The 14,101-nt window shown below is 46.2% G+C and overlaps 1 protein-coding gene across 7 annotated transcripts in view; it reads right to left on the bottom strand.

Annotated features, from left to right (window-relative positions):
- Positions 1-14,101, bottom strand: part of DMD (dystrophin) — a 1,185,061-nt gene that overhangs the window by 940,709 nt on the left and 230,251 nt on the right. For all 7 annotated transcript variants that reach the window (XM_087966867.1, XM_087966866.1, XM_087966869.1 and 4 more), the window contains exons 13-14: positions 10,716-10,817; positions 10,533-10,640 (exon numbers count right to left, since the gene is read on the bottom strand). In XM_087966867.1, the coding sequence (XP_087822993.1) occupies positions 10,533-10,640; positions 10,716-10,817 (210 nt within the window). The remainder of the gene's footprint in view (positions 1-10,532; positions 10,641-10,715; positions 10,818-14,101) is intronic.

Below are 14,101 nucleotides of genomic sequence, written 5' to 3'. Positions count from 1 at the left end.
CGTGTGAGACAGTAGGGACCTTAGTAGCAATTTTAAACCAAGTGTCTCATACCTGTTAATTAATCTGAACAATCAGATGGCCAAAAACTTTAAAATATATATTTCTGCTTTATCACAAGAAAAAGCCTCAGACATGTTGATGTCTAATTATACATTATCCCCAAAAAATACCATATTAAAAACCATATTAATTTGAAAGCTTTTCTATATATTCATCACTACAGTGGTTGCTTTTATTTATATCCATCACTCACAGTGGCCTCTTCTCTTTATGTCTGTATGATAGTTTTTCTTTCAGCTGCTGTGATGACCCAGGGTGTGGCACAAAGGCAACACAGTCAAATAAGCAAAAATGTCCCTTTAATACCTCCAACGTTGCCCCCAATGTCCAGGTTACCTTCGGCTGGAGAAAAAACTCCCCCAAGAATAGTCTTTAAGTGGAGGAAATTCAGTCCGAAAACAAAGTACACACAAACTGTAAATAAAAATCCATACAAACCACGCTGCAGTAATTAACTTGACAGGGAAAGAGAAGGAATTGCAGACTTGAAAGCCCAGCAAAACACACTGTTGGGAACCCAGATAAGCCTCGACGATACCAGATAATTCACGATTTGCTCCCAACAACTTTGCTGTGCACAGCTTCCCTTTTTAAACTCTGTGTTCCCAGCTGCAGTTAATGAAGGGAATCAGGGTCCTTTCCTCCCCCATAAACCACACAACTCACATTGCTCCCTTCTCCTCCCTGCATGCCCTAGGATGAAGAGAGAGTGGGCCTGGGTCTTCCTCTGAATTCCCTCTCCCTTGCTCTACCTCTCCCCTGCTCTGCCCAGCCAGCCTTTGCCCTCCCCCAGTTTCTTCCACAGCCAACGGAGCCACACTCCCACTCCCTGTCAGCTGCTCAGTCTCTCCCTCTGAATCAGATTCCGACAGGGGTATGACAGCTGCTTTGATGCCAATAGAAGGGCATATAGAGATGGATGTGACATTCAAACATTAAAATAAAAAAGAGCTTAGTTTTTTAATGTTTGAGCTGGTTTTATTTCAGGGTATATTATGTTGCATAGCCACTGTTATTTTCAGGGAAGTGGGCAACATTCAATGTAGGGAGATAACTCAAATCTAAATTTCATTTTTAAAAACACAAAACCATACCTATTCATGGCTTTGGTTGTTATATCTCTGCAAGTAGGAATAGGATCTGTGAGTAGGAATCAGAAATGGCGAGACCAACAGACTTCTTATTCTCTTAGCTCTAGGCAAATTACTTGGAACATAATCAATATTAATAACCTGCTAACCGAATTTATTGTAATTTTTTGCAATTTTAGCACTATTTCAGTAATAGGACATGTAGTATATTAATTTTAGCATAAGGTTATATAAGGCCTGAAACCTTATAGTACACTTTTTAATTATTTTGGCTTCCAATTGCTGTTCATCATTGTCTGATATGAAAATGGCCCGTGACTCAACATTAATTACTTGTTCAATAAAGTCAAACTGAGGCTTTCAGAATCTCAATAACAAATGTAGTACTAGATACATAGTTCCTTTATTATATTTTTCTGGTATGATACCCAGCAGAAATATTTCTGGTTTAAATCTATATGTTCCTATATCATTTTTTTATCCAAATATGTATGGCATGCTTTTGTCCACCACATGTGGTAGTACGAGCCTGGAATCTGATTACACTTCCAACATTTATCAGACATATCTTTAAACATCTTGGCTAATCTTGCTGGTAGAAGTGCCATCTGTAAAACATTTTATATAAGTTTTCTTTGTATGCAGTAGACATTGTTAATTTATAATTTCGATCCCACAACTTTTACCATTGATTCAATTCTATAGAATAACCAAAGTTTTTAGCCCACACTATCATTGTTTCCTTTACTTGCTCTTCTTTTATTCTAACAATCAATAGGTAGGTATAATTTTTTAAAATTAATTTCTCCTTAGTTCCTGTTAGAATCTGGTCCAATTCTGTTGCTTCTTTATAAAAACCATATATTTTAGCATCTTTTTCATATCTTGATTGTATTTATATCTGCGGCCACCATGCTAAATCTATCCCTTGACTATTCAGTTCCTGTTTCCCTTTCTCATTCAAAGTATCTTTATATCTTTTTTTCCCCCATATCAACCACATTTGGATGTATCAACACCTCCATCGTGGAGAGCCAGACTGGTATTTTCAATTAGTGTTTTTCCTTAATTTTTATCCATACTGAAAACAGAGCATTTCTAATGTAGTGTCCTTGGAAAATAATGGTGTATTTTATTTCCCCCATACCATAGAAAGGTGTGCCACCACAATTGCAATTCGTGACCCTCCAAAGTTAATGATTGTCTATATCTCAAGTTTATCCATTCTTTTAGCCACATAAGTGCAGATGTCGTATTATAACTTCTAATCTGGCAGCCCAAAGCCTCATCCATTATAAAAGTCTTGTAACAGTTTCAGACTTATTCTTGCTTTTTTACCTTGTCAATAAAGTTTGATACTAATCTGTTTAATTCCTTGAAGTATTTCCAGTTTTATTGGAATTGTTTGGAACAGTAATCTTGGTAGAGTATTCAAAAGAGAAGCCTCTTGACATTTGTGTCCTAACATCTAACACAAGTAATGTGATATCATGGCACATGTTTCATCACTTTTCTCTCTAAGTGGTTTACAGACTGAGCATATTGCTCCCAACAAGCTGGGTCCTCATTTTACCGACCTCAGAAGGATGGTGTCAGCTTTGGAATCCTTATTCATCACTGCCACATAGCTTGAGAAAGTGGGAGGGGGTAATTTTTATTGAGTAGCTCTAAGTAGACAAAATAGAATTATTTTGTTAGCTCAAGGTCATAGAGTTTGGCGAAGATACAAAAAGGAACTTACTTTGGGATTGGTTCGTGTGATGTGATGATGAGAGAAAAGGGGATGGTTTGTAGTTTGGGACATTCTGGGAAGTCTGGGAAACTTTTAGCTTTGAAATTCCACAGATGTGCCAGGTGCTATTCTAATAAAGGTACTTTTGAGATTATGCTTGTGTCAGAGTTACTGATTGGAATGGAGGTTCCCTGGAATGCTGACATTAATGATTTCTTCCCATGGCTGTGTTGGTTCAGCTACTTGTTGGAGGAGACCAGGGGTTTTCCCAGTTCTGTGTTTCACTGTGGCACAAATTGAGCAGCTTTTCACATAGTCCTCGACATCAGGTTTCATTTTTGGCCACCAGAACTGTCTGGATTCTCAAATTGGAATCTCAACAAATCAATAAACACATTGACATCCTGTAGCTCTGGGGCCTGTCCAAAGTGCAATTGAGCCACCCAGTCAGAAGCATCCCCCTCATTCATTCCATCTGTTATTGCAGTGACCAGATCGTGCTCTGTTGGGGGACGAGCGGTCTGCCACCTCCAAGTGGTGTCCCCTGGATGCGCGAAGCCGTTAAACGCTGACCGTAACTGAGAGCAGACCCTCCGACGACAGGCCCACGCGACAGGCCGGCTGGAGTACTCAAATGCCGCATCAACATGGTGGAAACGTCCACTACTGAACACACGCCCAATGCTACCGCATTCGGGGGAACCGACGGGCGCAGGAGACCATTGGCCTGCGTCAAAAATCAACGAAATGGTCCACGCGGAAAGCACGGCGCACTTGCACCGTGTGAGAAAGCTATGACGGCCGCGTCCGGGTCTGACGTGCACGGAGACTACCCGATCCGTGTGAAAAATCGCAAGCGGGAACAGAGGATTGCCAGATGCTCAAGGTGGCCACCTGGAACGTGGATTCGCTGACTGGACGCCGACCGAGATCGCCAGGGCCATGCGGGACAGGAAGCTGGACATCTGCTGCCTCCAGGAAACTCGCTGGAAGGGCAACAAGGCTACGCACTATAGACGGCTATAAGATCATATACACCAGCTGTAAGGAAAACCGCGGCGGTGTAGCTGTGGTTGTCAGTCCCAGCTGGCAAAGCTCCGTTGCAGAAGTTAAGCGCATCACAGAACGACTGATGATAATCGTCGTAGCGACCGAGAGGCAGCGCCTACACATCTTGTCCGCCACGCCCTCAGACCGGATGTCACGAGGAGGAGAAGGATACCTTCTGGGAACTGCTCGACATCCAACTCAGGCAGATCCCATATGAAGACGACATCATCATCTCTGGCGACCTGAATGGTCATGTAGGGCGGGACAAAACGGACACCAGTGCCACGGTGGGCACGGCACAGGCGATATGAATGAGAATGGCCAGAGGATCCTGGACTTTGCCGACTCCCATGATATGACCATCACGAACACCTGCTTCATTAGGCGAGAACCCCAACTCCTCACCTACCATAGCAGAAATGGGAACCACCACACACAGATCGACTACATCATCGCACGACAAAGAGCCGCTAAAAACGTGCTCAACGCCAAGGTGTACCCGCACGAATCGAGCAGTCAGCACAGGCCGCTGATGGCGAAGATCAGGATCAGCAAGCCCAAGACCAAGATTGACAAAAAGAATGCAGACCAGCCACGAATCAAGTGGTGGAACCAGAAGAAGATGGCGGGACCCCTCATCAAACCGGAGCAGTTCCTGCAGATGGTCGACGGGCCACAGGAAGCGTGGTCCATGCTGAAGAGCACTGTTCACACTGCCGGCTGCCAACAGCTAGGTTGTACCAAGCCAGGACGGAGACGCATCGAACGAGATACATGGCTCTGGACACCGGAAGTACAAGATGCGTGCACCTGAAGAAACGGCTCTACAAGGCCTTTCTTCAGGACAAGACCAGCGAGAAGCTCTGCGAGTACAAGGCGGCCAAAAAGGCAGCCAAGAAAGCAGTAGCGACAGCCAGAAGCTCCCACTATGACGACATCTACGAGAAGCTGAACACGCGAGAAGGCGAGAATGAGATCTACCGCCTAGCCAAAAGCAGACACAGGAAGACCCTGGACATTGACCAGTTTCATGGGATCAACGATAAAGGGGAAATTTGATCGTCAACCCCAGAGACGCTGCCGAGAGGTGGCGGCAATACTTCGAGAAGATCTCCACCGAGGAGTTCCCACACCCACGAACCCCGCGAGGTGACCCCGTCGAAGGCCCAGTCTCAGGCATTCACGCCAGCGAGGTCACCGACGCCATCAAGGCCATGAAAAACGGTAAGGCAACAGGACCAGACGACATCCCTGCCGACTTCTGGAAAAAGGCACTACCGGGCTCGGCATTGTGGCTGTGCGAGCTGTTCAACAACATCGTCTCCACGGGAATAGTGCCACACGACTGGTACCGCAGCACCACTGTTCCGATCTGAAGGGAAAGGGCAGCCCAGCGGACTGCTCCAACTACAGACCGGTCAGGTTACTGTCACACAGTATGAAGATCTTCGAACGCGTCCTCGATAAGCGCATTCGGGACATAGTCGACATCAGCGTCAACCAGGCCGGATTCATCAAGAACTGCGGCACCACCGATGCCATCTTCGGTGTGCGGATGCTGATGGAGGCTCACAGAGAGAAGAAAATCCCGCTCCACACCGCCTTCTTGGACTTGGAAAAGGCCTTCGACCGAGTCCCGCACGATCTCATCTGGTACGCACTGCGAGATCACGGCGTGCCCGAGCTACTCGCTCAATGGGTCCAACTCCTATACAGATGTCACAAAAGCCGTGTAAAAGCGGCAGCTGGGATATCAGAGGAGTTCAATATCACCGTCGGGCGTACACCAGGGCTCTGCTCTCTCACCACTGCTGTTCATTCTGGTGATGGACACAATTACACACGACCTGCACACGCCCGCCCCATGGACGCTGCTCTACGCCGATGATGTGTTCCTGGCCAACCTGGCGCAAGGCTGAACTCGAGCACCTAGTCCAACAGTGGCACGACCGCCTCGAGCAGTTCGGGCCCGGTTGAACCTAAAGAAGTCCGAATACCTGACCACTGACAACGAAACGACAGGCTCCATCCACGTGAACGGGCAGGAGCTACCGCGCGCTCCACCTTCAAGTACCTGGGAACTACTCTTGGGGAAGAAGGCCTACTACAAACTGAGGTGGCAGCCAGGATCAACGCAGCGTGGGGCAAATGGAAGTCCGTCACGGGCGCCCTCTGTGACAAGAAGATGCCGATGCGCCTGAAAGCGAAAATCTATAACTCTGTGGTGCGCCCCGTGGCCATATACGGCGCAGAGTGCTGGCCGACGACCAAAGAAGTCGAAAGCAGACTCCAGACAATGGAGATGCGAATGCTCCGATGGTCGGTAGGCCTCACCCTACTCGATCGCGCCAGGAATGAAGAAGTGCGCAGACGGTTCAACGTCGTGCCCATCCCCACGGTCATGAGGCAGTCCCGGCTACGATGGTTCGGCCATGTGAGTCGCGCCAAGGAAGAATCCATCATCAAATCTGCGATGAAGGTGATTGTCGGAGGAGCGAGACCGCGTGGTAGACCTAAGCAACGCTGGATGGACACGATCAAGGCCGATCTAGAGATCGCGAAGGCAGACCCGACACACGTGGCAGACAGCGAGGCGTGGAAGCAGTACTCAAGGACATTAGCGGACCTCGCCAGAGCGCGAGACAAACGCTGAAGAAAAAGAAGAAGAAGAAGAAGATCGTGCTCTGTTGCATATTGGCCTCCAAATTGGTCTATGTGAGACCAGATTCGAGTGAGGAAATAAGCAAAATGTTCATGTTGTCCTTCAAAAGTGCCCTTGAACAGCATCAAGTCTGGTCTGGGGGATGGGGGGAGGTGGTATCGCCCTGGCAACCACAGGCTGAGATGGAATAAATGGAGCCTGGCAAGGCGTGTATCTACTTTGGAGGGGTATTCTGCAGCCTGGCTGGGTTGGGGCTCTCTGGAAGAAGGGCCTCTGCAGGGTTGCTCCGAGAGGGGGTTGATTAGAGGCCAGTTGTTGCCTTATTCCCTGCGTGGGGAAATGGGGAGTGGCTGCTGCCTGCTGCCTGTGCAGATTCCTTTGTTGGGAAGGGATTGCTGATTCTCTTCGGGGCCAGGGCATTGCCGGCACTGGCATCCATTGGCACTGGACCCACCCTTGGCCAGGATAAAATCTCCACCCTGGAGGGATACTCTCTGCAGGAGGTAATCTCCTTTCTGGTTGTGGGGGGGTGGGACTGGGAGTTCGTAACATACCCGTTGTAGTCTGTGTCTCCCGTCTCTCCCTTGAAATTCGATCCTGCCAGGCTGGGCTGCTTTGCTGGCCATCTCCAACTGATACTGGTGTGAATTCCCCTTCCCTCCTTAAACTGGGGAAGGTAAAAGTGGGCTGCGTTATGCTCCAGCTTGTTTGAAGAGTTTGTGGCTTTGAGACATAACTTTCCACCTTTAGCTGGTGAAGCTGTTCTGAGATTCCTGCCAACAATTGGCTTTGGGATGTAATCCCCTGGTTGCCATCTTGGGAGGCGTCTGATGCAATTGAGGCTCCACACCTCCAATTTGCCTCCCTTGCAGTATGTAGAGGGCTTGAGAAAGAGATTTGTTCCAGCAGTTTTTCTTCCGGCCCCATCTGACAACTCCCCCACGAGTCTGATCCTTTGGGCGAAGCTCCTAAATCTTGTCTCCCTTCTGCATGCCTCAATGCCTGCATCACCTCCTCTGAAGGGGGGCTGGGGGATTCAGCTAATCTTCAGGAAAACCCCCCAAGCCCCTTCTGTCTCACCTTCCATCTTTGCTGATTCTTCGTACTGATCCATTCCTGGGGTTCAGCAACCCCTAATAGCGCCCCTCTTAGGAGTGCTGGTAGTTGTTAGAATTTCAAAATAATGTCAGCATTCCAGGGAACCTCCATTCCAATGAGTAACTCTGACACAAGCATAATCTCAAAAGTACCTTTATTAGAATAGCACCAGGCACATCTGTGGAATTTCAAAACTAAGTTTCCCAGACTTCCCACAATGTCCCAAACTACAAACCATCCTCTTTTCTCTCATCATCACATCACATGAACCAATCCCAAAGTAAGTTCCTTTTTGTATCTTCGCCACACTCTATGACCTTGAGCTAACAAAAGAATTCTATTTTGTCTACCTAGAGCTACTCAATAAAAATCAGCCCCCTCCCACTTCCTCAAGCTACGTGGCAGCGATGAATGATTCCAAAGCTGACAGATGGAAGGTTGAGTCAACTTTGAGCTAGTGAGACCCAAATTACCAAACTGCTGGCAGCCGGTAATCAGCAGAAGTAGCCTGCAGTACTGTCAGTGATGGGATTCAAATAATTTAACAACCAGTTCTCTGCCCTAATGACCATCTGGGTGGGCATGGCTGAGTGGTCATGTGACTGGGTGGATGTGGCCAACTTCACTAACCCTAATCCTAACACTTAGGAAATTTCTCCTTAGTCCAACTCGCAATAAAATACCACAATAGTACTGTTCCAATATTTAGAATAGAATAGAATAACAGAGTTGGAAAGGACCTTGGAAGTCTTCTAGTCCAACCCCCTCCTTAGGCAGGAAACCCTACACCAGGGGTCCTCAACCACCGGTCCGCGGACTGGTACCGGTCCGTGGAGCACTCCGTACCGGGCCGCAAAGAAATAAAAAAATAAAAAAAATGGCGGCTTTCTTCGCCTTCGGTGAATGCTGCTGGGATCGGGGATCAAGGACACAAATGAGAGAAGGGGAGGGAAGAAGCAACCAAAGCCTGTCCTGCTCTCTGGCTCAGCGGCTTCGGTTTCCTCTCGCCTCGTTCCTCTCTCAGTCGCTCTCTCGCTGCTCCACCAGCCCAGGAAGAAACTGCTTCAAAGAAGCCGGGGGTGGCTTTTCCTGTCGCCGCAGCTCCTCCGAAGCGCCCGTTCACCCCCACCCCGCCCGCGCGCGGTTCAATCCACAGTGCTCCGTTCTGCCTGCCTGCCTGCCTTCTTCATTTCTGGTGAGAATAATAACTATTCGCCTCTTTTTATCAGCCGAACCTGCTCCGAAACGAAGAAGGCAGGCAGGCAGGCAGAACGGAGCACTGTGGATTGAACCGCGCATGGGCGGGCGGGGTGGGGGTAAACGGGCGCTTTGGAGGAGCTGCGGCGACAGGAAAAGCCACCCCCCCGGCTTCTTTGAAGCAGTTTCTTCCTGGGCTGGTGGAGCAGCGAGAGAGCGACTGAGAGAGGAACGAGGCAGACACCTGAGGGAGGGAGGGAGACACCTGAGGGATGGGGCTGAGGGAGGCAGGGCCGAGGCACTCCCTGTAACAACATCAGATGTTACCTAGTCAGGTAATGAAACGTCTGCAAGCAAACCACCAAACTCGGATTCTTCCCCACCCCCCCGGTCCTTGAAAAAGTGTTTGTGCTTGAAACTGGTCCCTGGTACAAAAAAGGTTGGGGACCACTGCCCTACACCACTTCAGACAAATGGTTATCCAATCTCTTCTTAAAAACTTCCAGTGTTGGAGTATTTACAACTTCTGGAAGCAAGTTGTTCCACTGATTAATTTTTCTAACTGTCAGGAAATTTGAGGGGCTCTTACAAAAATGAGGAAGTCAATCTATTTTTCAAAATACCAAAAGGCACAACAAGAAATAATGGATAGAAACTAACCAAAGAGAGAAACAACTTAGGAGTAAGGAGAAATTTCCTAAAATTTGACCAATCAACCAATGGGAATAGCTTGCCTTCAGAAGTTGTTGGTGTTCCATCACTAGAGGCTTTCAAACAGAGTGAGGGAAGTACACCTAAAAGGACAATGCCAGGGACCACTAAAACAATGCAAAAAACCTAAAACAGCCATTCCCGCCCCCCTTTTTTAAAAAAAAGTCAACTCCAAAGCAAATGTAGCAGCTGAGAGGGAAACTAAGAGGGCCACTCATGCTAATTGAAAGCCTGGGCATGCTGCCAAAAGCCATTAACCTTTCCAACTCTATTATTCTATGTTCTCTATGTTCTCTATGTTCTTCATAGCAGAAGCAATACAACTGGCTGGACTACACATGCATTACATTCATGGCCTGTATGATCAAACTGCATCATTGTCTCCTTTTGTATCTTTTCCCCCCAAGAAGAAACAAGAAGTAGCCAACACTACAGCAGCTATCAAAAGTCTTGGGGAACTCCAGGGAGTATCAGCTGATCACAGAAGTGTTACTTAATTATCTTTATAATGAAAATGTTTGTAATTTTGTCCTTCCTGAAGGGAAGAGGTTAATCCCATCCCTAGATGGGTGATTGATGGGTTTCTCTGCCCTAATCCTGTCAGTTTCTGTTGTTTTATTGACTTTATTTAAGGTGTGTCAGCTGCATTCCAGCTGTAACTGTAACTGTTGTTGGCTGTCTGGCCAAAGCTATTAACTGAAGGGAGAGGGGAAAAAAAACCTTTCATGAACTTTATTTTTAGCTGGTTCTCCAAACTGCATAAGCAATTAACTGTTCGGGTGAACTGTTGAGAACCAGCTGAATCCCACCACTGAGTACTGCATTCTAACCACTGCACCACCACGGCTCTTATGCAATACAAATGTTGAAAAGTGGGAGGAAAAATGAGAATTACACACACACACACAAAAAAAAAAAAAAAAAACATACGGCCAATTTTTGTAGATTTTCCAACATTTCTTTCTGGTCTTTGAAATCGGTAGTATGGATAGTGGTCACAAATTCTTCCTTTTCAGTAAACCATGTATCCAAAAGACCCTAAAATTAAAAAAAATATTTAGAAGGACTGCATATTAAACATTATAAAGCAAAGAGTAAATAGATATACCTAACCTGTTCTTCAATAAATTGCAACCATTTTCGAAGAACATCTTGCAGAATAAAGCAACGATCCTCTGTCCATCTACATATTGTTGCCCAACGGTTTCCTAAAAGCTAAAATAATGACATTAACATTTAGAAGTTAATAACTATTTTACACTTCATTTATGCAAGACTTGGTATTTTTATTTAGCCTTTAATACTGTTACAATCTTTCAATTCATATTTTATGGCTACATTATTGTGGTTGGTCATACAATCAGCCAGATATTTTGGCTGGATACAGCATTTTTATTTACCCACTGGGTCCTTTCCAAGGCCCTGGGATAAGCAGATGTTGTTTGATGGTGTTAAAGCTTCCATCACCTCAGTCACTAGGGGAGACGCGCAACTTTCTCCGCCCCGAGACACTGACCCAGCCTGGCTGCAGCCAATGCCCTGCATTGTAATGGGTTCCAGGAGGAGAAGGGTACATCCAGGAGGAGAAGGGTACATCATGAAGCATGCTAAATTTAAGTGTGCTGCACAAAGCACTGCAAAGCAGCGAGCAGACCATGGAGGTGGCAAAAAGAATATGGGGAGACACGCGTCTTTCTCTCTGCCCTAAGACACTGACGCCGCTGCTCTTGCTACCTCAATGGCCTGCTTGCTGCCCTTGCAGTGCCTTGCGCAGCACACTTAAATTTAGCGCACTTCACGATGGGGGAGACGACATCCCCTCCTCCTCCTGGAGCCCATTACGACATGGAGCATTGGCTGCAGCCAGGCCGGGTCAGTGTCTCAGGGTGGAGAGGAATTTGTGCATCTTCCCGAGTAGCCGAGGCATGCGCAGCACCAACAAGGGTCGAAAGAAGAAGCAAGCAGAGGAGCAGTTCACTCATGTACTAGAACATGGAGTGAGTCCCATTCACCACTGTCACCTTTCTCAGGGCAGGTGAGGAGTGAGTGGGAGGGGAGGGTGAGGCCAGCCACTGGTGGGTTCAGCTGACAGGAAGCCACAGCAGGGGGATGAAAGAACTTCATTTATTCTGGAACCTGAAATGACTCTTGAGTTATATATCATATGGTAAAAAGCACCCAAAGGAGAAGAAAGAACAACATCAGCAAAAAAGAACCCCCCAACCCTCACCTGTTTTTGGAAATGGTTCAAGAGGGAACATACACACATGAGAGAGAGAGAGAGAAAGAGATGAGAGAGAAATGAAAGAGAGGGAGAAAGAGGGAGAGATGAGAGAGAAAGAGAGAGAAATGAGAGAGAGATGAGATGGATAGAGAGGGAGAAAGAGAGAAAGAGAAGAGAGGGAGAGAAGAGAGAGAGAAAGAGAGAGAGATGAGAGAGAGAAAGAGAGATGAAAAATGGGGAAAAGAGAGAGAGATGAGAGAGAGACAGAGAAAGAGAGAGAGACACAGAGACAGAGACAGAGAAATACCTGTTTCCCAGAGAAAAGAAAATACCAGAGCCACAAAACCTGGGTAGGCATGGCTGGGGTGTGTGTGTGTCATGTGACTTGGTGGGAGTGCGTGATGTTGAGTTGGCCACGCCCACCCAGGTTTTGTGGCTCCCGGTGTTTTCTTTTCTGTGGGAAATGGGTCCAAATTTTGTTTGCAGATCCCTGATCCTAGCTAAATGTACCCATCTGGGGGGAAAAAGAGAAGCAGTGTTGGATCTGGTTATAAAATGAATGGGACACTAGTAGGGAAAAAAAATCCTGGTAAAATCTAATTATATGTAGAATAGAAAGCATAAAGAGAGAAAGCAATATGGACAAAAACATGGACATATTAATGCAGTCAAGAGGACTGTTTTGTCCTTTCCTTTTAAAAAAGTATACACTTGAGACAATTCGAATTTAGACAATTCTTGAAGGAAATACAACTATTAGTTAAGATTTTTTTCCTAGAATAATAATTTTTATATTTATTAGTGTATCTTACATAACCTGTCAGTGACAAACATAAAATATTTTGAATTCTTTATAATTGTCCTCAATTATTCTAGCAATCGGCAGCAAGTCAAATGATACAAAAATCAGATTAACACTTGATTTGATATAGCAGTTTTCTATTTTCTTGTTAAAAGAACTTCTACCACACAAAAACAAAATAAAAAAGAGTATCTGAAATACAGCATGACTTAGAAGCAAGTACAGTACTGTGAAAAACCAGGTATCAACAATTTAATAAGATGCAAATACTGAAGGTACAATGATCAAGAGACTATTGAAATTACCATTTTGAGTAGAAAATGTTAAGTATAAGTTTAAAAACACTGTTTCCTATAACAGCTTCAAAATTAGCTATCAGAATGAAAGCAATGCTTCACTAATTGTATTCATTATTCTTACAATGTGGACTTATATTAATGGCAACACACACTCATATTCACAGACAAATCTGACATTATGATAAACTCAGGGGTGGGATTCAAATTTTGTAACAACTGGTTCTCTGGGATTGGCTAGGTGGGCGTGGTCATGTGACTGGGTGGGGTGAGGTTTCTTCCTTTTTTGCAGCACCTCCCCCCATTTTGGGGGCCTTCTGGGTCTCAGGGAAGCCTCCTGGGGGGGGGCGCTTTTGCTGTCAGAAGGCTTTCCTGGGGCTCAGGAATAAAAAAAAACCAAGCTAGGAGGGGGAGTGCAGCACCTCCCCAATCTCCGTTTTGGGGCCTTCTGGGCCTCCAGGAAGCTCTCAGGAAGCTTCTCTGGGGCCCAGGAAGGCAAAAAAATGGAGGGGGCAGGGGGAAATTTCCTCAGGGAAATTTCCTGGGTGAAGCAGTCAGTAAGTGAGGGGAATCCTGGCACAGCTGATCATAGGGACAGCTGATCGTCAGGAGGGGAAAAAAAAGAAATACTGTCATGCTCTTGTTAGAGTCGGACTCTGAGAGAGAGAAGTAACAGCTGACAGGAAGTGGAGGTGTGGCTCGGGAGATTGTGGAGGAGTCTGGGGAAGGGCAGAGGCCGGCTGGACAGTCAGAGGAAGAACCAGGCCCATCCCCTCTTCATCCTAGGACACGCAGGGAGGAACGGAGAAGGAAATAACTTGGCTTACGAGAGAGGAAGCAGCCATGATCCCCCTCATTAGTTGCAGCTGTGGAGAATAGTATATAAGAAAGACGGTTAAAACACAGCATTGCCAGAAGCAAAGTGTGTTTTATTTTGGGCTGAAGTTATCTTGGTTGGCGTCCTTCCAACAGACTGTGCCTTGTTATTTCCTTGAAGTTGGTAATCACTTATCCTAGTCCGTTGTGGAATTTCCTTCATTGTAGTTTGTTTTGGGTTTTTTATTTAACCTTTATCTGCTCATTAAGTTCGGACTGTATTGCTTTCTTTTGAAGACTATTTTTGAATACGTTTTCTTTCCAACTGAGAATTATTGAACAGTGGGGCCAATTTGGAGGC

Source organism: Notechis scutatus, chromosome 5 (genome assembly GCF_049901735.1).
Source record: "Notechis scutatus isolate UNSWTSFEM ecotype Mainland chromosome 5, rNotScu1.2, whole genome shotgun sequence".
Lineage (NCBI taxonomy): Eukaryota > Metazoa > Chordata > Lepidosauria > Squamata > Elapidae > Notechis > Notechis scutatus.
Note: the sequence above shows the minus strand (reverse complement) of the source record. Positions and strands in the feature narration are given on the sequence as shown.